The sequence below is a fragment of the Squalius cephalus genome (genome assembly GCF_949319135.1).
Source record: "Squalius cephalus genome assembly, chromosome: 3".
Taxonomy (NCBI): domain Eukaryota; kingdom Metazoa; phylum Chordata; class Actinopteri; order Cypriniformes; family Leuciscidae; genus Squalius; species Squalius cephalus.
In genome coordinates this window covers 57,063,968-57,088,265 of record NC_137124.1, presented here as the reverse complement: position 1 = coordinate 57,088,265, position 24,298 = coordinate 57,063,968, and the positions used below count along the sequence as shown (strand labels likewise).

Sequence of the window (24,298 nt, the reverse complement as noted above, 5' to 3'; positions counted from 1 at the left end):
TTTCTTTCTTTAGGGAAACCTGATTGTCTCGCCCTTCTTTACAATTAATCATGTGACTGGATCACATGGGGAAGTATATGGAGTTCATTTAGACATCAGTTGAATGGTGTTTCTATATTTTTAGTTTTTCTGCCGGAATGTGTGGCAGATTGATGTTTTCCTAGTATCCGTACCTCGTACCCCACTACAGACTGAGACCAGGTTTAAAGCCATCCCGCCCTGCTCAAAGCCCAGCTGGCCACTGAACTCTTGCCTGTGAACTGGCGAGGAATGATTGAGAAAGCAAGGACTGTCATTGTACTCGCCCGACGCGGGCTGTGGCCAGACTGAGGCGAGGACTCGAGGGGACATAAGAACACAAAGACTGAAAATAGTTTTATCACACTGAGATAACTAAAGTTGTTTCCTTTTTTATTTTAGTTGGCATCCTCACTGAAAAAAAAAAAAAAAAATCGGTTTGACCCACGGTTTTTGAATTGCTCTCTAGATATCGCTGCGGATAATATCTAGCATTGTCTCATAACTCTTGTCTTTCTGCCCTCGGTTCCTAAACGGTTCTCATCGCCACATGCCTCAAGACTGCTCTTATTTTTTATTTTTTTTCCCATGCCTGGCTTCTCTATCATCAGCATGGTTCTGTGTAACAAAAAACTTCAGTTCCAACAACCAGTAAGTTATAGCACTCTGCTTAAACTGTGTAGGAGACAGTCATGCTGTTTTATTGGGACGTGTTCAGCACTACCATCCAGCCTCTCGTGGTAAGCGTCCACTTTTAAAAAGCATGACTGTCCGAGATACTTCACTTCCAGATTCATTCACGTAATATAATTTAAGTGAGCACTGTTCCGCCACAGTCTTTCAGAAGAACATCAGCGGCTGAGGTCCGTTTACTCCAGGGAATTCACTTGGTTATCCTTCAACTTGAATCCGAATATCCTCCTTGGCTACCTTACCTCATCGCGGACAGAATTTCCGACTTATCGCTGTGGTTCTTAAAATGGATGTTTGTTAATGTGACGAGGTATAGTAAGTTCTTTTAGAGAGACGCTTACGTGGTGGCCGTTCTGCTACAGCATTATGGGGTGCGTGACACCAGAGGCCCAGTAGTTTCGTTCTTGCATGGGGCCGCTCTATCCCTGAACACTTATTGTGGAAGTGTTGTGATAACTCCAGCGTGTTTTATGAAACCAAGTGAGCGTTTGACCCGAACATGCTTTCATAGCCCATCATGCTCTGTGTATTTCATGTGTCGTCCAGCATGGTGTACTATAGCACTAGAAATGTGACTTTAAACGGTGTCTCCTCAGGCAAAGCAAACTTTGGTTTCGCACCAAACGCTGTCGACTCTCTTGGTTGCGCACACTATGTGATGTCTGTATATGATGTACAGAGGGACTGTTTTAAAATGCAATCAAGCGACCATCTGATTACTTTGATGTTTTGTTTTGAAATCTGTCTCCTGGGTGTGCTTTTCTTTTCCTGTTCGGTACTGTCCTCTCTGCTTTATCTGCCATGGCTTTGTTTTGGCTTGCTGGGGTTTTTTTTCAAACATTCAGTAGATCCTCGAAACCCTCAAATGAGTCTGGGGAGTCTCTTAATCTAAAATCTGGACCAGTCATAGCTCATGGTGGATCTCAGGCGGTTTCCTGGTCATTTTCTGCTGAAAATGCTGATTTTGGGGTCACATGTTCAAACGGGCAGGTCGATTTTAACAGGCTCTGTTGGAACGAGACGACTGACAGGTGTTCGGAGGATTATGTTGACTCGTTCCCTCTCTCCCATGTGTAAATCACAATGGAAAAAAAAAAGCAGTAAAGCACCATGGTACACAGAATACTAAGAGAAATGGGCTGTTACACATCCAAATATGTAATTTGATATTAGGTACATTGGGATGTTTGTGCTGCACAGAACAACTACTTTCAAACCTGAACAATTATTTTTGTGGTTTTTGTCAGTTAAGAAAGATTCTCAGTATATGAAAATTGTCACGTGCATTTCATTTCAAATGGTGCTGTTGACACGCTGTGATTTGTTGGAAAGAGGACGCAGTGCACTATTGCATGCTTTACGTCATTTCCACGATGGACTAACACCTCTTTCCTGTTGCGCTTCATCCCAAGTGTTTCTCAAAAGACAACTTATCACCGAGTATCAGGCCCCGGTACTTAAAGAATGTTTACATTTTTTTTTTTTTTAATGGCTTTGTTTTGATTTTTTTTTTTTTTTTTTTTTGGCTGTATCACCCAATTCCTCCTGTTCTTTCTTGGACTGTTCTCTTATGTAAAGTGTACATTACCACGTTTCTTTTTTATACAATACTGTAACTTGCCTTTGTACATTTAGGCAAAAAAAATAAATCTTTTTATGAGACAATCACATCTGTCCTTGTGTGGCTCTCTCTGTTCTGTTTTACAGTCATTGAAAGAAAATAATTTGTATGGTTTTTTTATGTAAGTTATCTTAGGCCCTGTTTACACCTGGTCGATTCGGATCACAAGTGAACGGCACTGAATACAGGTGTAAACGGAGTCCAAGGCGTTTTGAGCTTGTCTACTTTCGACCTCTTCCAGAGGCAGCTGAAAACACACTCATGTTGTCGAATGTGTTCAAACAGCCACAAAACACCGTCTTCTCTCCGTCTACTGATCTAATGCGGGAACATTATGGGAAGAGCTCTATCCAGACGGGATTTAAACTGTTGGCTGAAGACCCAAGTTTGGCTTAAAGATGAAAACGTACCAAACACAATGTCCTCTCACCATTCCTGATTTCTAACACACACTCACAACGTTCGGCGTGATCTCGCGGCTGTCAGAGCAGAAACGACAGATTATCACCTCTCCTTCCATGTTTAAAATCATTTGAATGTGTAAATTGGCAAGACAAATCACATCCAAATGATAAACTTTCACTCTGTTGGTTAAACTTAGCAGTTAATCCACGAATAACGTGCGTGCTGAATAATGAATGAACACACTTATCATATAAAATAAAATAATATCTTCAGTCTAATATCTAATATCTTTAAAAAAATCCTTCTCCAGTCAGTAAACGTGTCCCTGTCCCCAAAAATGCCAAATATGTTGATGCTCAACAGCGCCTTCCTCCAGGGTTTCTGCTGCGCATCGTTCATTTTCACCACGCATGCGCACTAGATTTGTTTATAAGACTGACAGGCTCAATAAATTGCTGGAAATATTTCAAATCCTTCACCGTTAAAAACCTTGGATGCATGAAATTCCAAATCCCTAGCATTTTAATTCACTTGCCTTATTGCACTAATGCTGTTAGACAGTCATATGACAACAATAAAATGTCTGAAAGGGTCATTGTTTTGAATCATTTGAGTATTTGCACAATAAAGCCCTTTCAGCTTGTGTAAAGTGCTTTGTCTGTGACAAAAGGAGCTTTTTATGTGCAACGTGATGCAGCAGTGGAGATTATGCGAGATGATTTTGTGGATTGTGAATGTAAAATCTGATTATCGCTGGGGGGAGGGAGGGAGACAGGGAGATGCGGCGGCAGTGACTTTTCCTCTGATGTCCTGCAAGGGCATGGAAGTACACTTTTCCTCTTGCTGCTAAGCAAGTCTGCATCGGACATCTGGGATTTCATGGGATGCACTATATACGCAGCCAGTTCTGAGGCTCCTTCAGCGGAGGGGCCTGAGGCGCAGAAACGCCCCCATGGTCACAGCAACAGGACCTGTCGTACCCGGGACCGGTGAGGCTCAGATGCATTATAGCGTGTGGACTGACTGTTGTTGACCTGTGTCTTTTATTAATGCTGAACTTTAAGCTATTAAAAACTCAGAGATTTATCGCTAAAATGTGAATGTCCCCAGTCATTTCAGGCTGTTTATGTGTGCTTTAGGCTATAGGCCTATGTTTTACTTTGGATTTCATTCATATGCTTTCTTGTGTACATGTTTTAACTTAATTTGCACAATCTGCTATTTGTTATCTTGTTTTCAAATTAAGATCAAGGTAGAAATATAATATTACCAACAACTGTTGTAAAGTAGCCTAGCCTAGGCTACTATATAAAATGCTTCTGCCATTAAGTAAAATAATAATAGGCTAATAATAACAAAATTATTTTGAAATTATTTCTTAATGATAGTAGCCCAAGTTATGAAGCATTTCAAAGACAACAGATTCGTTTTTATAGACGTCTATGGACATTTACTTTGTCAGTCGTTGTCAAAACTGTCTGGACTAAAAAAAATAATTGATTTAACGAGCAAATGGGTAGTTATTCCGATTCTGCAGCGTGTCAATCAGTGTGTGTAATGTGTGTGTGTGCGCGCTGGAGTAAATCCAGCGGGAGTTCCAGGAGCTTCCTAATAACACCGCGAGTCGCTAATGCTGCTGACGCTACAGCTCTCATAAGACCTCACACTGACTACATAACGCTCACGATCACACTTATGACACTTTACATTCATAAACACGGACTATTGTTACGCCGGTAAAGATGTCGTTGTCTTAACACTGACTCACCTCTATGGGACACGTCGAGCGAGGGTTTGGATATTTCCTCAGGTAAGTGTCTGTCAACGGATCTATCACTGACTGTGATGACGCGTTTTTACGGTCATCATCAGCATCGTAAATCCTGCAATGTTTTTTTTTTTTTATAATTATTTTTATTTTTATTTTATGTATGTAAATTTATAACGCTATTCTTTGTATTATATTACCTTTGCATCAAATTACAAAACAACTACTGCTGTGAGGGTGTTTCAGCTGTGGAAGTGATGGTCAAATTGACATCTTTCTCTCTTCTGATTTCCGTTTTCAGGCTCTGTCTATTTTTTCCCTCTTTTTAAAAGTTGTGAAAACACTATTCTTTTTCTATTTGAGCAAATGGGAGCACAACAAAATAATGTAGTCCTCCATTCACTGCTATATAAGTTTACCCAACTATGACGACTTCTGAGAAACCCACGAACAAAGTGACATACTGTTTAATTCACATATCTAATGTGCATGCAAAGGTTTAAATTGTTGTTCACTCAGAGAATATAGATCAGATTTAGTTTTTCTGAAACGTTTTAGTTGGATGTTCGTCTAAAGATTTTTGTTACTACTTGTTTCAGAACGTTGAGAAATTCTAAAGTAATGTTCCCATAATGTTTACAAAAAAATGATGGCATGTTCCCTTAACTTTTGTATAACCAAGAAATAACGTTTTTAAATAAGTTCAACATGCAGAAATAACATTTTTCATAACAGAGTGGGAACAGTAACAAAACGTCATTGGAATATATTTTTATTAGCTGGAATACAGCAAAATAAATTACCATAAGCTGCTGTAGGCTACTTAATTATTGTGCAAAGTTGCTACATTGCTTGGAAACCGCAAACCGTCAAGCAAACGATTTACTTGGCGGATATATATTAGTTTTATTCAGATTATTATTACTATTATTAATACATGTATTAGACATTTGTATATTTTATTATATGTTCACCATCATTTTGCTTAATGCATTGCTTTACAGTGATTTTATCACAGTTACAAAAGTTTAGGCGGCTATAAAATGGCTTTATTGAACTTTAACCACACCGACTTTAATTTAAGCAGATATGTCTGGTGGTCTGTTTCTAGTATGTAGCCTATAGACCTTACTCAGGGTAAGCGCCATATTGAATTTAACACGGATGAAAACGAGGCTGTGAGGAATAGACGTACAGTCTTTACAACGGCGTGCTCTGTAGGCTATAAAGGTCCTAGATAGATCACATACTTTTCACAATTTACAACTTTCAAAACTGTTTTATGGAGTTTTTGTATATTGAAAGTTTTTCTTGAAAGATGTTTTGTCAGCTGAACAATTGGATTGTTGTTAAACATTGAACGCAATATTCTTCACAGCCTCGTTTTCATTCCTCTCTAAAATGAAATATGGAGCTACCCTGATTAAAGTCACTGTTTAATACACACTTAAATACCACGAATTGTTCCTTTAGATTGTGCAGAATACTTTTATCACACAAAACATTTTAACTAGTCGTCATCAACTACAAACTGAAACTGCTGTGTGCTTATAAATGGAAAGGGCAGTGGAGCAGGCCAAGAGGAGTTAAGACTGGGTTAAGACGTTTATGTAGGTCACTCACAGCGAGTCCACTTAACTCTGAACAATAATACATAAACAAATGTGATGCATATGAGAGTTCAACATTTTACCACGACAACCATAGTTTTTTTTACCAAAATTCCAAAAGTGACATTATTAACCAGTCAAAAATAAGGTGACACCTCTCATGAATTTATTAAGGTTTTACAGTAGTAACAAATTATGATTACCATTAGTAGGCAATATACCAGTAGACACCATTAACCAGTAGAAATGTATCAACCGGTAGAGATTTTGGAGTCTCGAGGACTCTATCGTGGTTACGCTGATGTGACGTTGCTGTGCTGAGCGGTCAAGAAAGCATAGGCCTATTATTTGCCCGTCTTTTTAAGCATTGCGGATTTAAAACAAATAGCAGCAAAAAACAACTCATTTTGCTCTATGCGCGCGCTGTCTCTGTTTGAGCGCACAGCCGCTGCTCATAAAGCACAATTGAAAAAAAACTGAATTGGGTTCTTGCTGCCTAATCGGGCTTGAACTGTTCAGTACACTTATGTGTCAAAATGCCCATCTTTGCAAGTATCCTCACACACCGTGTCCTAATCAAGCACGCCGCGACACGCGATAAAAGGTATCTTTTCCGTGTTAATCAGAGTGTTTGTCCTAACCAGCCACGACAGCGACTCGCGATGATTCTATTTTAGAAACGGTTTCTATCTCTGCGACGTCGCGTCTGGAACAACAACAGAAAGTATGATAATCAGGTACTTTTCATGTGCTTTAATTAATGTTAAAAATGTCTGTGTGAGTTTGAATATCATTTTGTGTGTCTTTTGTAGCCGTACACACAACAATTCACCTCAGATCTTCAAAATAAATAAAAGTGAACAAGAAAGTTCAAACGGTCAACTCATTGTTAGTGTATTCTATGACAATTGTTTCAGTAACTCAGTTGCCTATGCATTTTTATGTTAAAATGGTGTAATATTCATGAATTTGATGTAGGCTACTTATTCGTTGCGAGTGCAGCGAGCTTGCCGAGGGAGCCCGCCCATACGCTCTTCTGATTGGCTGTGTTTTTTTGTAGTTGCGTCGCGTCTGGTGTGGACAGACAAATTATTTGCCGCTGGAATCTTATCGCATCGTGTCTGGTTAGGACACGGTGTTATAAACACAGTAATCAAAGTCTTAAGTGAACATAAACATTTGAGAAAGAAAACACATGTGTATCAGTATATTGGATCTGTGCATTAGGTCTTAAAGTGACAGCAGCCTAATATTCCTGCTGTGTTGATCAAACAACAGAAGATGAAGAGAAAATCATTCACTGCTCTGGACTGAATCACTTTTGTTACTAAGAATAAATGTATATTTAATTACTTTATAAAATGTATGTAGTAATTCTTATTTTTTCAGTGTTTGAAGCTTTTCATGTCTATTTCATTTGTGTCTTTGTTCTATTGTAGTTTGTTTTCCTAGCCTAGTTTCTTTGTTCACTGTTTTACTTATTCTGTTTTATTTTTTGTGGCATTGAAAATGGTGAGAAGAATTCTGAAATTTCAATGCTATATCAAACATTTTGAGATAAAATTAGTCATAGCTGGTCTTATCTGGATTTTGGTCATATCGCCCACCCGTAAAGTTAGGAGAGGAAGTGTTCCAGTAATGTCAAAATGAAACAGAGTTGTTGTCCTTATTTAAACCTGCCTCTGACTGACATAAACCACACAGGTGTTTTCCAACATAATAAGCTCACTAGCATGTCCTCACAATACAGTTTGGATAATGCAGTGTGAATGGCTTGCTAAGTGTCCGTCAGTGTGTGTGTCGACGGCCTGCAGACGTACATGAGAACAGCCCTGTTGTACAGCTGTTATTACTGTGAAGCCCTGAAGGCCCTTTATACAGCGAAACCTCCTGCCGTCGCCCGCTATAAACCAGTAACATTAACAAATTAGAGTACTACTTCTAATATTGTAGTTACTACTGCGGTATCTTATGGCATATTGTACTTGAATAGTTGTAAAATATGCACACTACTATATTAGTCATATCAGTTATAAGGCTAATGATTATTCCAGAATGCATTCGTTTTAGACATTTATTCAAGTTAGGCTACTTTAAGTTTGAATGGTGCTATTAGTTAACTGAGGTGTTTGTGAACATCACTGAAATGCTGCCTGTTGTTTAGCCACATTTAGACACAGACTTTCATTTCTACCTAAGTTGATTTGGTAGACATGCTTTTCAGTCCACAAGCTGACAGGTTGTTTGTTTAAGGTCTTGTAAATCATGTGTATTAAGAGCAAACATGGTTCTATAAAGAACCTTTCCATCGCATAAAAGGTTTTTTTTATAGTGGAAAAGGTTCTTTAGATAGTTAAAATGTTCTTCACATTAAGAAAAAAGTGTTATTTTAAGAACTGTTCACTGAAACTGTTCTCTTGCTGCATGTGGCAATTTTGTCAGCAGGGCCAGAAGAAAAATGGTGGTGTGTCTTTAAGAGAGGCTTCTGTGCCTGCAGGCTAATGTTGATTCAGCTAAATGGATTAGCAGTTATCCTGCCTCGTAAATACGTATTAATATAGAGAGAAACAAGGAGGGCACTGAGTAACCTCTAACATTTAGGACAGCTCTAGGCGTCATATCATGATATAAACAGTTCATAGTACTATACACTTTCAGAATCTGGATCCATAATGCATAAGAGCTGCTGAGATGAACATTCATTTTAGAAATGTTCATGACTTTATTAATTTCCATGACCTTTCCAAGTTTAGAAATTCTCTCATATCCAGGTTCACTCCTTCTTACATAAAAATGACAGTTCTTGAGTAAACAAATGTAAAAAGAAAGAAATATCTTTACACATCTTGATTTGCTAATTTTGTTTTTCTTTAAATCATTTTAAGCCATCCAAGAAGTGTCCTTAATTATAAAAAAGTAAATAAAAACTTTTAAATCTTTAAAAATAAAAAACTGTACTGTACTTGCAGGTAATATAATCTTAATTAAATAAAGTGTAAATAAAGGCCACTTAAGTGTAATAAAGAGAGTATGCTTTCATTACTGTTTCTTAACACACTTAAGTACACTTTTAATAATGTACACTTTGTAATTGTCAAATTACATGTTTTGCTTTAAAGTGCATTTTAAATTATTATGTTTTAATAATCTTTTGTCGTGCTTTAAAAAAGTACACTTATTTTTAAGTAGTGTATAAACTACTTGTAAAGTACTTGATAATATCTAGTGTTATTTGATGTTACATTGTAATTGAATATCATTTGCTGCAGTATATACAGTATATATACACACAGTATACACACATATATACAGTGTATGTGTGTGTGTGTGTGTATATATACTGTATGTATATATATATATGTATATATACACACACACACAGTGTGTGTATATATATATGTGTGTGTGTGTGTGTATATACAGTCATGGCCAAAATTGATGGCACCCCTGATAAATATGATAAAAAATGGCTGTAAAAAATAAATCTGCATTGTTTATCCTTTTGATCTTTCCTTAAAAAAATTCACAAAAATCTAACCTTTCATTGAAGTAAAAGAACTGAAAGTGGGGGGTAAATCACATTATAAAATAAATGTTTTTCTCCAAAACACGCTGGCCATAATTGTTGGCACCCTGTTATTAAATACTTTCTGCAACATCCTTTTGCCAAGATAACAGCTCTGAGTTTTCTCCTATAATGCCTGATGAGTTTGGAGAATACCTGACCAGAGATCAGAGACCATTCCTCCATACAGAATCTCTCCAGATCCTTCAGATTCACAAGTTCATGTTGGTGCTTCTTCTCTTCAGTTCACCCCACTCATTTTCTATATGGTTCAGTTTAGGGGACTGGGACGGTCATGGCAGAAGCTTCATTTTGTGCTCAGTTGCCCATTTTTGTGTTGATTTTGATGTTTGTTTTGGACCGTTGTCCTGATGGAAGATCCAACCAGGCCCATTATAAGATTTCTAGCAGAGGCAGTCAGGTTTTGATTTTTTATCTGTTTGTATTTGCTAGAATCCATAATACCATGTATCTGAACAAGATGTCCAGGACCTCCAGAAATAAATAGGCCCACAAGATATAAGATCCAGCAGTGTATTTAACCGTAGGCATGGGGTACTCTTCATCCTTGTTTGCACCAAACACATCAGCTGGGTTTGCTGACAAAAATCCCTTTTTTTGTTTCATCTGACCACAGAATCCAGTCCCTTTTGAAGATCCAGTCGTGTCTGACCACTGAATATGCTGGAGTTTGTTTTTGGAGGAGTGAGGAGGATTTTTGTTGAAACCCTCCCAAACAACATGTGGGGATGTAGGGGTTGTTTGATAATTTTTTTTAGGCTTTCTGACCCCCAAGACTCAACTAATCTCTGCAATTCTCCATCTGTGATCCTTGAAGAGTCTTTGGCCACTCAAACTTTCCTCCTCACCGTGCATTAAGACAATATAGACACACGTCCACTTCCTGGCAGATTCGTAACATCTTTAGTTGATTATAACTTCTTAATTATTGTCCTGATGGTCAAAATGGGGATTTTCAATTCTTTAGATATTTTCTTACAGCCACTTTTTATTTTGTGAAGCTCAACAATCTTTTGCTGCACATCAGAACTATATTCTTTGGTTTTACTCATTGTGATGGATGATTAAGGGAATTTGGCCTTTGTGTTTCCTCATATTTAAACTCCTGTGAAACAAGAAGTCATAGCTGGACAATTTCATGTTCCTAGTCACCCTGGTGTGCTTAAAAATGTAAATATTAATGGGAAAATACTAAAGAGATATTTTTCTCATAAAAAATTCTAGGGGTGCCAACAATTATGGCCAGCGTGTTTTGGAGAAAAACATTTATTTCATAATGTGATTTACCCCCCAATTTCAATTCTTTTACTTCAATGAAAGGTTAGATTTTTGCGAATTTTTTGAAGGAAAGATTAAAAGGATAAACAATGCAGATTTATTTTTTACAGCCATTTTTTATCATATTTATCAGGGATGCCATCAATTTTGACCATGACTGTATATATATATATATATATATATATATATATATATATATATATATATAGTGTGTGTGTGTATGTATATATGTATGTGTGTGTGTTACAGTGTGTGTGTATATATATATATGTAACATTAAACCTGCAGGAGCTTGTGAAGGCGGAGTAAAGAGGTTTTCTTCCCAGTTCACATGTGATGGGGGCGTTTCTTAAAGGCACAGCAACACAAAATGCCCTTCTTCATTCTAAGGGTCAGAGAGAGAGAGAGAGAGAGAGAGAGAGTGAAAAAAAAATTAATTTATGCTGGAAAAAATATTAATGATGAAATATGTATGACATGACCCTTTAAAAAAACTTCAGTAACTATCATCTAATTACTATAATCATGCGCTGGCCGTTTAATCCCCTTGTCTATGTATTTGTCTTTGTATTTTAAAATGCATATGTTGCTCTTTGCCCTCCTCTCATTGCTGTCCTGTGAGGGGCATCAGCAGGAGAACTGCTAGTTAAGCGTTTTAGAGGAGCAGTGCACCAGCTGTGTGTGTGTGTGTGTGTGGCGTATAGCAGCGTGTGTTCAGTCTCTGGGGTGCATTAAAATAGCGGATCAAATGATGTGACCTTCAAAAACAGGAACCGGTCTGTCAGTGCACACAGAGATGACTCAAACGCCTAATGAAGCTTCCCAATTAAAGATAACAAGGGAAGAATAGGCCATGCAGTAGAGCAGCGTTCTCAGCACTGGTCCATTTATCACAGCTCTCTAATTGAAGCCCAGAAATAGCATGTGCTCTTTTGCTATGGGAAAAGGCTAAATGTTCATTAGAAGTGTGTATGACGTGTTGTTGTTGTGTGTGTTTGTGTGTTTTGCAGGCCTAGGACCATGAGTGATCATCAGGATCCGGCTGAAGAGATCGGGCTCCTAACACCTCACGATCAGTCGGAGCCCTCGAAGGACGAGGACATGCATTTCAGGCAAGTTAGGACTTGACTCCGCTTCGGTCGCCTTTATCATCTGGGTTCATCATACAGTAATAATATATTGATATCATCATGACTTCATGTCATAAGTTGAATGTATTTGAGTGGTTGAAGCAAGAAGGTCCAGGGTTTGAGTCCCGCTGAGCTTTCTGAGTGGAGTTTGCATGTTCTCCTCGTGTTATTGTGGGGTTTTCCTGTGGGAGGAGACGCTGGGAGAGGCTCCAGCTGTGACCCGACATGATCTGGAAAATATATTAGTTAAGATGAGGCAGTCATAATAGATATTCAGCAGGAAGTGACATACTCTCACTTTTTGGCTTCCTTCCTCAATAAACAAAACAATTTTAACAGAAAGACATTTAATATTTGCATATTATTTTTTGTTAAACAGTCTTTTTTTTATCCAATTCACAGACTGCAAACACAATATTCAGGTAAAATATTAGTTTAGTACAATCACACTGTCCTTTCTATGATACCATCGCATGATGAATAATGATTTTTATTGAACAATGTTCATAAATAACTCTTAATTTATCACAATCTTTACAATTACAATTGATTACAATCTCTGTGATGAAGAATGACGGTACACTCGAGTCTTTCAGCTGATTACCCAGTTACAGCTGAGCTCAATAATCATAAGTGGCACCGATAAAAAAATTCAACACACTCCTCCTTACTACTCTATTACTATATTAGTAATGGTAAAGTCATCAAACTTGACATAAATGCACTGATGAAAATCACTAATCAATATTAAAAACGTATTAAAATGTTTTATTATGAAATCTATACCCCTTATGTGACCCTTAAGCTTCTTATATTCAAGAACTTCCCTTATGAAAAAGAAGAACACTTTGGCATACTTTCAAATACAGCATTATTACAGAAATACTATACATTAAAAGAATATACTTAAGTGTGAAATGAACTGCATGTTAAATTTCAAAAGTACTTCAGTTGTCCTGCTGAATGTACTGACAAGCATTTATGGTAAACTAAAATGTACTTTAATATAATTTCGTTCACACTTTATTTTAGGGTCTAATTCTCACTATTAACTGCGACTTTTGCCTCAAGAAACTCCTAATTACTGCTTATTAATAGTTAGTAATGTAGTTGTTAAGTTAAGGATTAAGAGATGTAGAATATGGTCATGCAGAATTAGGCATTATTATGTGCCTTATAAATACTAATAAACAGCCTAATATGCATGATAATAAGCAGTTATTGTGAGAATTGGACCCTAAACTAAAGTGTTACCATAATATGTATTGAAATATGCATGCAATTTATTTAAATATATTCGGAATTTGGACTTTTGTAGTGAAGTTGCATCTAAAATATTAACTTTAATTGTAAAATTGAATAACACACTAATGTTAAAATTATAATCAAGTACTTTACATGAGCTTTAGCATGTTAGTCAACCCTTTATAATATTCGAGCTTTAAAGAAGTACTCTTATTTTGAAGTAAAACTTTTATTTTGACATTATTGCAAAGTGCAGTTTTTTAAAAGTGTGCTTAAATGTGTTAAGCATAGTCATGTAAGTAAGTACACTTAAATAGCCTTTTATTTGATTAATATTATTATTTTTTTTAATATACTTTTAACATTTGAAGGTCACATTCAATAAAATGAAGTGCATTTCTCTTGGGAAATGTTAGGAATGTTAGGAATGAATTAAACTAGTTCACATGGTGGCAGATTCCGTTATATGTGAACTTGTGCACTTCTTGTAAGTGTAATGTGCTTCCAGACGGGGTTTAGTTGAGCACTATATGATCCGCTGAATGACTGAACGGCTCAGTATCACAGAGCCTGTATTGTGTTTCCTCTGTAAAAATCCAAGTTTGAAAATCTTTGTCCCCTTTTACTTGCTTCTAGATGAATTATTGACCATACACAGGAACATATTCTGTTTCTGGCTCGAGATGTGTTCTGGCTGTTAATCCGCCTGTCTATGCAGAAGCTCAGCCAAGGGCAAACACACACACACACACACACTCTCTGCCAGTCTGAAACTCTCACCGTGAGCAGAATAAGAGCTCGTGACTCATGTCTGCATTGCACAGGAGACACAGCAGCATTTGTGTTTATATCTTACTGTCGTTTCAAAGGTATCTGCGAGCGGATGATGCTTTCTGATCATTTTTGTTGCTTAGAGATCAAAGAGAAATGAGTTAATCTATTTAACCCTTTAAGTGTCACCCCCCTTTTTTTAAATATACATGAAAATGCACATTTCGACTTTAAATGGTTGTAATTAAAGAATGCTTTGGAGTATAGACGTAAAATTGGTCTTGTTTTAAAGAAGACATTTGGCAGATTTTTGTTGAAGTGAAATAAATTAAGAAAGTGAAACAAAAAAAAAGTTATATAAGTTTGTGTTTATGAAAATATACAATTTAAAAATTTTAATTATTCATATTTTATATAAAATATATATTTTTAAAACCTGGCCGACTCTAAAACTGCTAGAAAATCAAAGCCAAAAATCTGAATAAGTTGTGTTTCAAATTTTAGGTTGATATCTCAAAAAATGAGCTTTCAGTGAGATTTTGTTTGGGCGCAGTACCAAACATTTTCACTAGGTGACAACCAGACTCCATTACTGCCCATATAAGGGCGCCTTCATTTCCATATGTGTAATTAAAAACATATTAATATATTTTTTTTTTAAATAATTGAATGGATGATATCTTTTGAACTCTTGGCATGAAAACAAACTGAGGTTTCATCCATTCTTTCATGATTTTTCATGTTCATTGCTATTTCAAAATAAAGGTCTGAACACGCCTTATAAATATGAAAATATTCTTGTTGCAAATTGATAAATTACAGCTCCTCTCTAATTTATTTTGGAAATCATTCACCAAATATGAAAACTAGAGTTTGTAAGCTTTCAAATGATATATAGTTTGTCAAGATTAGTTTATGTTTATTATAGGATATTACTGTTTTAAATATGTAATGATTTTGGGCCCACCGGTGGGCCGGTGACACTTAAGAGGTTAAAGTAGTTTGTGGCAGCTGAAATGAATGGTTATTAATGCGAGACATGTCACGTGGATGTCCATAATTCAGTCTGTGTATGGCGTGATACCAGATACCAGAGCCAAACCTATTTAAAACAGGTTGAACAATTATTCTGAATGATATCTGTCGATACCGGTAGTTTGATTTTCTTAAGGGAAACTCATTACTCTTTACTATAATATTAGAGGTTAAAATTAATAACAGAGCTATTATATTCAACTGCTATTTATTTTTTTAGATATAATAATTACACAAAAAACCTGAAATGTTTGCATACAGCTCAGTTGCACATAAGGTAGTTTTCATTAGCACTTGTCTTCATTACAAATTTATTCAAGCATATATATATGATTAACAGTAAATAAGCTCCTCTTTAGTGTTTTTATAGCTAGCTAACGAACTGTGAACATTTAATAACTTTTCCCAACATCAAGTGTCATTGTTAACAAGCTGTTTTATTGGTTGAAACACTGATTGGGCGAGTATTTTGATTGATTGATTGATTGATTGAAGTTTATTTCGAGCAATAAAAAAAAACATATATATATACATATATATAAAAACATAGCACAGTTTATCTCCCATATACATACATATGCATATACACATACATATATATACACATACATACACACATATACATTACAAATAATAACTATACACATACACATATATACACACATATACATATACACATGTGTACCTGTACACACACACACACACACACACACATTACAATTTTGATACACATATCCATATATTTACACTAATACTAGTTGCTCGAAAGGGAGTGGAAAGAAGTATAGCTTAAAGTACATGAGACATGAGATGTGATACATTTCGGTGAGTTGTACTGTATCTTTCAGCATAGCTTTCGATATTCATGCATGTTTTTTAGCGCTACAACTTGTAGTAAAGTGGAAGAAAAGACTTGCGCTGCTGCTTGAACTGAGGTGCTATGGCGATCTGTCGCGATACATGTAAGAGCGTCAAAATGCCATTTATTGTTTGAATTTCATGATAAAATGGACAGAATTTGAAAGATGAGACTTTGTTTCTTAACAAAGCGATGGCCAATAGTTTTTATCTGCCAATATATCAGTGCATCCCTGTTTTGATGTTGCATTTCATTTTTGACCTCAATTAAGTGAGCAAATCGTTACAAGTAAACAGTTGTGGTTTGGAACACTGTCAAAACTTTATTTTTTTTTTTTAAATTGAGATTTCTTTGATCCAGCACTGATGAAGCGATTTTTAATACATAAAAATAATGTTTGTGAACAAGTTTGACTTGGTTAGAAGGAACACTAATCTCCATGATGGTGACCATATACACTATACAATATAACCCAAAACAAATGTAATACTAAAGAGAACTGTTAATACAACTATGACCCCTATACATTTGTTTACAATAACTTAAAAGTCCCCCAAAGCCTCCTTTTTTTGCAAGGCCCACTTATTTAAATATTCAGGTGCGAGAGCCAATGGCCACTGATCCCGAACACAATATGCAGATTTGCAGACAGACATGACCTCAGCTGAATCTTTCATTAATTGACATAAGTTTGTTCAAAATGCATTAAAGCATTTGTTAAAATAAACATATTTAACATTAATCCAAAAAGCAAAATTGAATGGTTCACCCGGAGCTCAATTTGATTTTGAATGCAATAATGAAGAGTAAATGTAAATGATGTTTTATCTATTTTGTCATTCTTGTGCTGCTCTTGTGCAGAGGATGATGGGAAATCAAACCATAGCCTGTGTTTTTCTATGTAGTATTAAGAGAAGGAAAATGCTCATTTTACTGGACAAAAATGAGTATGCAGCCCTGCAAACAATATATTTATTGTTGGTCCAAGTCAAAGACAAATGTAGTATGTCTTCCATGTATAATTCATATTTTCTGTACACACTGCATACCACATTTGGTTGACATTTAGTGCCATTCTCGACTCACACACCACACAGGAAGCCACATCACATGTTGCTCTGAAAAACACACACTTGTGCCTCACACACCACTCTCTATTTGTTTTTATTACATTAAAGCACGCCAATGTTTGTAACTCAGTCAGCACTACTTGACGCATTGTGTCTGTGTTCAAGTGGCAACAAAAGGAATATACAGTAGAATCATCTATAATAGATGCTCATTTTTATTGGATTCAACTGCATAGTGCAGTGGAAACAATAGCGGCCTAAGGGGACATAATTGTATCTTCACGGGAACAATGATGTGTGAAAAGAAACATGTTTGTGTTCACGAGTGTGGGTGTAGCGGGGTTCCCTGTTATGTTGAATGATGATAAAAGCATAATAGATGCATTTGTCCTGTCAGAAGCCGTATACAGTGAGATAGGGGAACATGTGCCATTGTGCCAGAGGACTCCATGTGCCTGCGTTCCCAACACAGCTCTTTATCTATGTGCCTGTAGAATAAAGAGAGTTGGTGTCATAATCTCATTTCTGATGTCATTTGTAGTTGCAGAGTTATAGTTAGTCTGATGAAAAAAAGTGTTACCCAATTATGACCTCTTGCACCCCTATGAGTAATTCCCTTTTCTTCTTGTTTCATTATTGACAAATAACCTTAGGAACTAAACTATTAACAATTTTTCAGTCAAATTCATTGACTTCTGATCCAAAGCCTTCTTTTAAAAGCCTGTTTATATACTGGTGATAAATTGGTATTGTATAATGGTGTAAGTGATGCTATTGGTATAGTAATGGATTAAAGAGTCTGACTCAAAGTAGTCACACAAAAGATGTGAAAAAATTTATTGCATATTTGTACAACTTGGCTGCTGCCTTTAATAGGTATATAAGATCAAATTCAAGTTTTTTTTTTTTTTTAGATGTTGATCAAACTGTAATTGAGACTCCAATGTTATGCCTAAACTTTCTCAGTTTGATTTTGATCAGTCATAATTATAAAATCAGCAATTTGTTGATTTTTATTAGAGAACACGTTGAAACATTTTTCATATAGTGTTAGACAATTTATTTTGCATCCACCAAGACAATGGAATAATTTGATTTGTTAACATTTTGAATACCGTACTTGGAGTATTTGCTGATGCATAAATAACAGTATTATCTGCATACAGTACTGTGCAAGTCTTAGGCATGTTAATACCCCCCCCCCCCCCCCAAAAAATGGTTTTAAGTCAGTTATTTCTATCTTTTGCTGAAGTGTGTCAGTAGGAAATATCAGTTTACATTTCCAAACATTCTTTTTGCCATTAATTGTAATAATCCAGTGAGATTTGTGTATGCACAAGGAGTCTGACAACAGCCGGTATGATCTGATCTCACCATCATCGAGTCCGTCTGTGATTACATGAAGAAACAGAAAAAACTGAGACAGACTAAATCCAGAAGAACTGCGGGAACGTCTCCGACGAAAACCATTTTTTTGGGGGGAGGGGGGGGGATATTAACATGCCTAAGACTTTAGCACAGTACTGTACATTTGACAATTAGTATTTATACAATATTACGGAATATTCATGTAAAATGTAAAAAAACAAACAAACAAAAAACGGTCCCAGAACTGACCCTTGAGGAATGCCCATTGTAGTACTTTAGTTAGAGGGCCTTATACCATCGCAAATACTTGTACCCAGGGTTTAAAATGAACTTTTCACTCACCAGCCAATTTGGCTAATACATTTTTTTATTTATTTTTTTATTCAGCATAGTGAATTCAGCGCATAAGCCTATCCTCCATTGACAACAATAAAAAAAAAAAAAAGCCAAAAAGTCTGCTTACCATATAACAGAAGTTTGCATAACACCTGATTCATAAATATCTAAACAAAAACCAAACTGTGAAAAAATCTGTAACATTTTATTTTGATGCTCCCCTTTAGACATTCTGTTGACTATATATAACCTTGTACCTACATGTCAACTAATTCATTACAGTATTAGACAGTCTGCTAAACATCTGCTATGCCCCCCAACAGACATTCTGCTGACTGTAACTTTACAAGTACATGCCAACTTATTCTACTACTCCTAACCTTGTTAATAGACATGTAGGTATAACTTTATTTATAGTCAACAGAATATCTAAAGGGACCATCAAAATAAAATCTATTTCGTATGTCACGTGAATGTCTCGAGCTCTTATCTGGAATATGCAACAGTCATAAGCTTCATGTAATGGGACGGCTCTCTGCCTCAGGCTTGAGCATGAGCACATTTAGAGGGCTGAGGGTCATCGTGAATTGTCATGAGTTCGCCCTGAGATTAAGAAGACTGTGTTTGCTCAGTTTTGTTGTTGCGCTTAACAGAATAAATGCTGAACTCCATATCACAGGGGGAAATGTATAAGTTCACTTTATATGTGATTTTATCATGTGTCTATGCTACTAATTTAAACGAAATCATGTTGGTTATCCGGGTTGAACCTCTTATATATTTTTCTCTATATATTACAGGTTGCATCTAATAGATGATCTGTCGTTTGAGGACCTCAAGAAATGCTACCGTGGATCTGTAAGTACCAGATGCCATACAATTCAGTTTCATTATGTAATGTCTAACCTGTATAACAGTGATCTGAAAAACATTTGGACACTTTTTCATATTTTAAAATGTCAAAATATGAAAGTATATTTGAACATATATACAGTGTTTCTAAGCATTTTCTATCAGATGAGACATGTTTTTTCTATGTCCCCAGATTCTGTTTGTATAATAAACGACATTATTCGGTCATAAACCAAGAAAGGAGATCTGTAAAGCTTTCCATTGACATTTACATTAATCTAATTTAGTCAGAATACAGATATTTTTGAATGGCTGTCAATGGAGGAAGATGTGTTTTAGTTACAGCAGAGACTAATAGAGCAATACAATTTTAGGTCTCTTGAATAAGATATGATAAATAAATAAATTTTCTCCTCCAAAAATCTGATATTTAGTTCAACAAATCATGAGGTGGAAAAAGCACCACATTCAAGGAATGACTCAGCATTTGTGATATTATTTTAGCCACCTGGTGTCGTAGTGATCTTTAGTGTATGTATGAAGCGCGCTCAGGAGAATAACCATAACCATAATAATTATGAACACATTCCACTAACATCTGACACAAGAAAATGACTGTGCTATATTTCCTAAAAATAAATGCTATTTGTTTTGATACCGTATAATCTTTTACTTGTGTCTCAAGTGTCCAAGGCTCTCTGTTTGTGCAAATGATTTTGGCGCCTTGCTATTTTGTTAGATTTCAGAGTAGATTCTGTGACCACAGCTTTGCTACTCAGGAAGTTTGAGTCAAGTGCCATTTCTCAATACGCGTTCTTGTCTGTACTTGTGTTCTTGTGAAACGTCATCATTCGCTGCACAAGTTCTGTTCCAATTCAAAGTTCAAGTACGGTTCAAATCTCGGACGTGTTCTTGCATCAAGAGGGGACTTGTTACTTGACTTGAGACAGCCATGTATCCCAGAATGCATCTCGCATCAACCAGCAAGCGTCAATGGTGAAGGATAAAACCCGTGTAATTTAAAAATACTACTGTTATTGTGTCATGAAATGTAGTTTTAAGAGTTTCTCAGGCGAGAATGTAGTTGTTTAAAGCTCAAGTCAGTGGTTTATTTATTAAGATTGGGTAACACTTTATTTTACAGTGTCTTTGTTACATATGTACTTACCATAGTAATAACAGTAAATGATGCATAATTACATGCAATTAACCCTCCACCAAATCCTAATCCTACCCTAACCCTATAGTAAGTATGTAATTACTTAAGTATATAATTACACTGTAACAATGACACCTTAAAATAAAGTGTAACCCTAGATTGCTCCTATTTGAAAATTGTAGTTGTGCGATCCAGTTTATCACCAGGCGCTTATTAACCCCGCCTGGAACAGCGCTTCCTCGGCTAGTCCTTCTGACGTTTGCCGCTGGCTCTGATGTCTCAGTAGTCGTTAAACAAGAGATATAATTTGTCTTGTGTATATTTAACAGGCGACCTTTGGTCTCATGAATCTACAATTTGTCCCCTGGCAAATCTTTTTTTTATTTAACTTTACTGTTGTAGCCTACTAGAGCGCTGACTTAATACATTTGACTGAATTGTTTGCTTTATTTCTTATTGTATAGCTTATAATATTATTGAATAGCTTCTTATACCTTTTACATATACTTTTATAATTGATCATTAATTCTGACATTTAACAAAAAGAGACAGGATTGTGTTTTATGTCATATTTCATTCAATTACTGTGAAACTAATCAGAATACATTATGCACATATTGCCTGAACCACATATTAATATGTTTAATATTTTTAAAATGTAAACTAAAAGAGGCTGGGTTGTGTTTTATATTTCGTTTTGTTATAAATAGTCATGCAGTGAAGATAAGCTATATGCTACTTGTTGCCTGAACCACATTTGTATGGCTATTAATATGATTGTTAAAATGAAAAGAGGCAGAGTGATGTTTTATAACATATTTTGTTTCATTGCTGCCTAAAATATAGGTTACATACAGAGATAACCAGAGTCGGCCTTCTGCTGGAAGCTAGTTATTATAGCTAATAAAGATATTTTTCTTACAAAAACCCTCAGAAGGCATTTAATAACCCCATTAAGTGGTATGGATTATTTTTTATGGGATTATCTCCCATTATAAAGCTTGGAAGAGCCAGAATATAACTCATCATTGTATTCGTCTGAAAGAAGAAAGTCATAAACACTTAGGATGGCTTGAGGGTGAGTAAATCATGGGATCATTTTTGGGTGAACTATCCCTTTAAAGATTACGAGACCACATGAATAAAAAAAAAATAATAAAAAAGATGATGTGCACTGATAAATCATTTATAATGCACTCAGGGTTAAACATTCACGGTGCACTCCTGATTGGATCAGCCCATCTACTTAATGAACATCATCCAAATGCATCAGTGAGACGCTCTGAGCTGCAGGAAGCAAGAGTGAGACACACACACACACACACACCAGTGAAGACAAATGCGCTAGAAACAAGCCCACAAGTTTTTCCGTCGAGGTGCAGTGGGTGTTTCTTCTGCGGAGAGAGAGAGAGAGAGAGAGAGAGAGAGAGAGAGAGAGAGAGAGAGAGAGAGACACGCTTGTGAAGGAAGAAGAGACGCTGTTTACTTCACTCACAGGAATAGGACGGAGCTGAAGCTGAAGCTGAGCTGGCTCTCGGGTCCCGGGACAGTGTAACTGCAGCACACACACTGTCTCTCGGCTCGTGTGGAGTGTGTGTGTCGTGTCAGCATGCTCAGTTTGGTGCAGAGCTCGCATCCCTTACGAGAGAGAGCCAGGCTGCAGAAGAGCTGTGCGAAACAGCTGATTTCTCTGTCCTCTGCTTCCTCACAGACCGTCAGCAAGTATAATGCGCAGTTCCACAAGCTTTTCCAGAGCGTTCCCAAAGACGAGCTTCTCATGAAGGGTACGTTCGGTGTCATTCTCCTTCTATACTGCAACCTCTTCTGTTTAGCATCTCCTTGTCAAGTGACCTTGTGAAATGACTCTTAATAGTGCAGCTCTAGTTTCCTCAATAGTGGTGCTTGTTTTGGTTTATGTGAAATTTGCGCATTGTTAATACAATTGTCTATTAAATACAGAAAGGGGCAAATATCAGAAACCACTTGTGAAAATGCTTCCAAATTATTGCATTTTTATAATTTAATAAACATTTGAAGTTTCAGTTTAATTTACATGCATTATTATTTTTAAGAAAATGTTTAGTCTAAACAATATTCACTACCGTTCAAAAGTTTGGTAAGAGAAGTCTCTTCTGCTCACCAAGGCTGCATTTATTTGATCAAAAATACAGTAAAAACAGTAATATTCTGAAATGTTTTTACAATTTAAAATAACTGTTTTCTATGTGGTGGGGGTGGTGTGGCGCAATGGATAAGACACTTGCCTTTGGTGTGAGAGACCCGGGTTCGAATCCACTGTGAGACACCAATGTGTCCCTGAGCAAGACACTTAACCCCTAGTTGTTCCAGAGGCGTGCGACCTCTGACATATATATATAGCAATTGTAAGTCGCTTTGGATAAAAGCGTCAGCTAAATGAATAAATGTAAATGAATAAATGTATGTGAATATATTGTAAAGTGTAATTTATTCCTGTGATCAAAGCTGAATTTCCAGCTTCAGTCTTCAGTGTCACATGATCCTTCAGAAATCATAATAATATGCTGATTTGATACTCAAGAAACGTTTCTGATTATTATCAATGATGAAAACAGTTGTTACATTTTTTTGTCAGGGTTATTTGATGAATAGAAAGTTCAAATGCTCAGCATTTATCTGAAATATAAAGCTTGTCTAACATTACACACTATAGGCTACTGTTAGGCTACAGAAGCGACTTAAAAAAACGTACCAATCTAAAACTTTTGAACCGTAGTGCATATTGTTATATTACATATTTTATAATATTATTTACAATTCACAATCATAATAACTGGCGTGAGAAGTTTATGTACATAAATGCACATTCATTTAATTGATTAACAGTGTGAACCTAGAGCTGCACGAATGCAAGTTTATGTAAAACCTGCTGATCATATTATCCAGTAATATGCAAAATCTTCATCAAGTCATAACTTTGTTTGTATTCCAAATATTTTATAATCCTAAAACTTTACTTCAAGGATTACATTATATTTGGAATCCCAGATTTTTGGTGTTTGAACCCCAGTGTATTGCTGGTTCATCTTGATGTTTGATAATGTTGTTATCCGCATTTTAACTGCTTTGAGCCGTCATTGAAGTGAAACGACGACATAATCTGATCAGCATACTTCAGTTCTCTTGAGTAAGTGCACTTGTGACCTCTTCTTTAGTGTACTCCTGTGCCCTGCTGCGGGACATACTCCTGCAAGGCCGACTCTACATCTCTCGAAACTGGCTGTGCTTCTACGCCAACCTCTTTGGTAAAGACATCAAGGTGAGTCACATCCTCAGCTTATGATCAGAGACACGACTAGAAGGTTCATTCCCTGGAAACGGTGGCATATGTTTGATTTGAAAACTGAACGTTATATGAAGCTGTATTTTCCCACTGTACGCAAAGAACTAAAGCCTATTACCACAATATAGGGCTTTTCACACTTGAACTAGTTAACCGTGGGTCATTGTAAACC

General features: G+C 36.3%; 2 protein-coding genes across 6 annotated transcripts in view; both read left to right on the top strand.

Annotated features, from left to right (window-relative positions):
* Positions 1 to 2,044, top strand: part of znf609b (zinc finger protein 609b) — a 56,503-nt gene extending 54,459 nt beyond the window's left edge. For 2 of the 3 annotated variants that reach the window (XM_079864929.1, XM_079864931.1), the window contains one exon: positions 14 to 435. In XM_079864929.1, coding sequence (XP_079721055.1) covers positions 14 to 23 — 10 coding nt within the window. In that variant the 3' untranslated portion in view covers positions 24 to 435. Of the gene's footprint in view, positions 1 to 13 lie in introns of all 3 variants that reach the window. The other variant, XM_079864930.1, reaches the window with a different exon arrangement.
* A 197-nt stretch (positions 2,045 to 2,241) lies between these two features.
* Positions 2,242 to 24,298, top strand: part of gramd2aa (GRAM domain containing 2Aa) — a 36,509-nt gene continuing 14,452 nt past the window's right edge. Inside the window, exons 1-5 of one of the 3 annotated variants that reach the window (XM_079864941.1) lie at positions 2,242 to 3,726; positions 11,990 to 12,091; positions 19,594 to 19,651; positions 22,516 to 22,588; positions 23,999 to 24,102. In XM_079864941.1, coding sequence (XP_079721067.1) covers positions 3,617 to 3,726; positions 11,990 to 12,091; positions 19,594 to 19,651; positions 22,516 to 22,588; positions 23,999 to 24,102 — 447 coding nt within the window. In that variant the 5' untranslated portion in view covers positions 2,242 to 3,616. Of the gene's footprint in view, positions 3,727 to 4,345; positions 4,548 to 11,989; positions 12,092 to 19,406; positions 19,481 to 19,593; positions 19,652 to 22,515; positions 22,589 to 23,998; positions 24,103 to 24,298 lie in introns of those variants that run through there. The other 2 variants (XR_013820417.1, XM_079864942.1) reach the window with 2 other exon arrangements.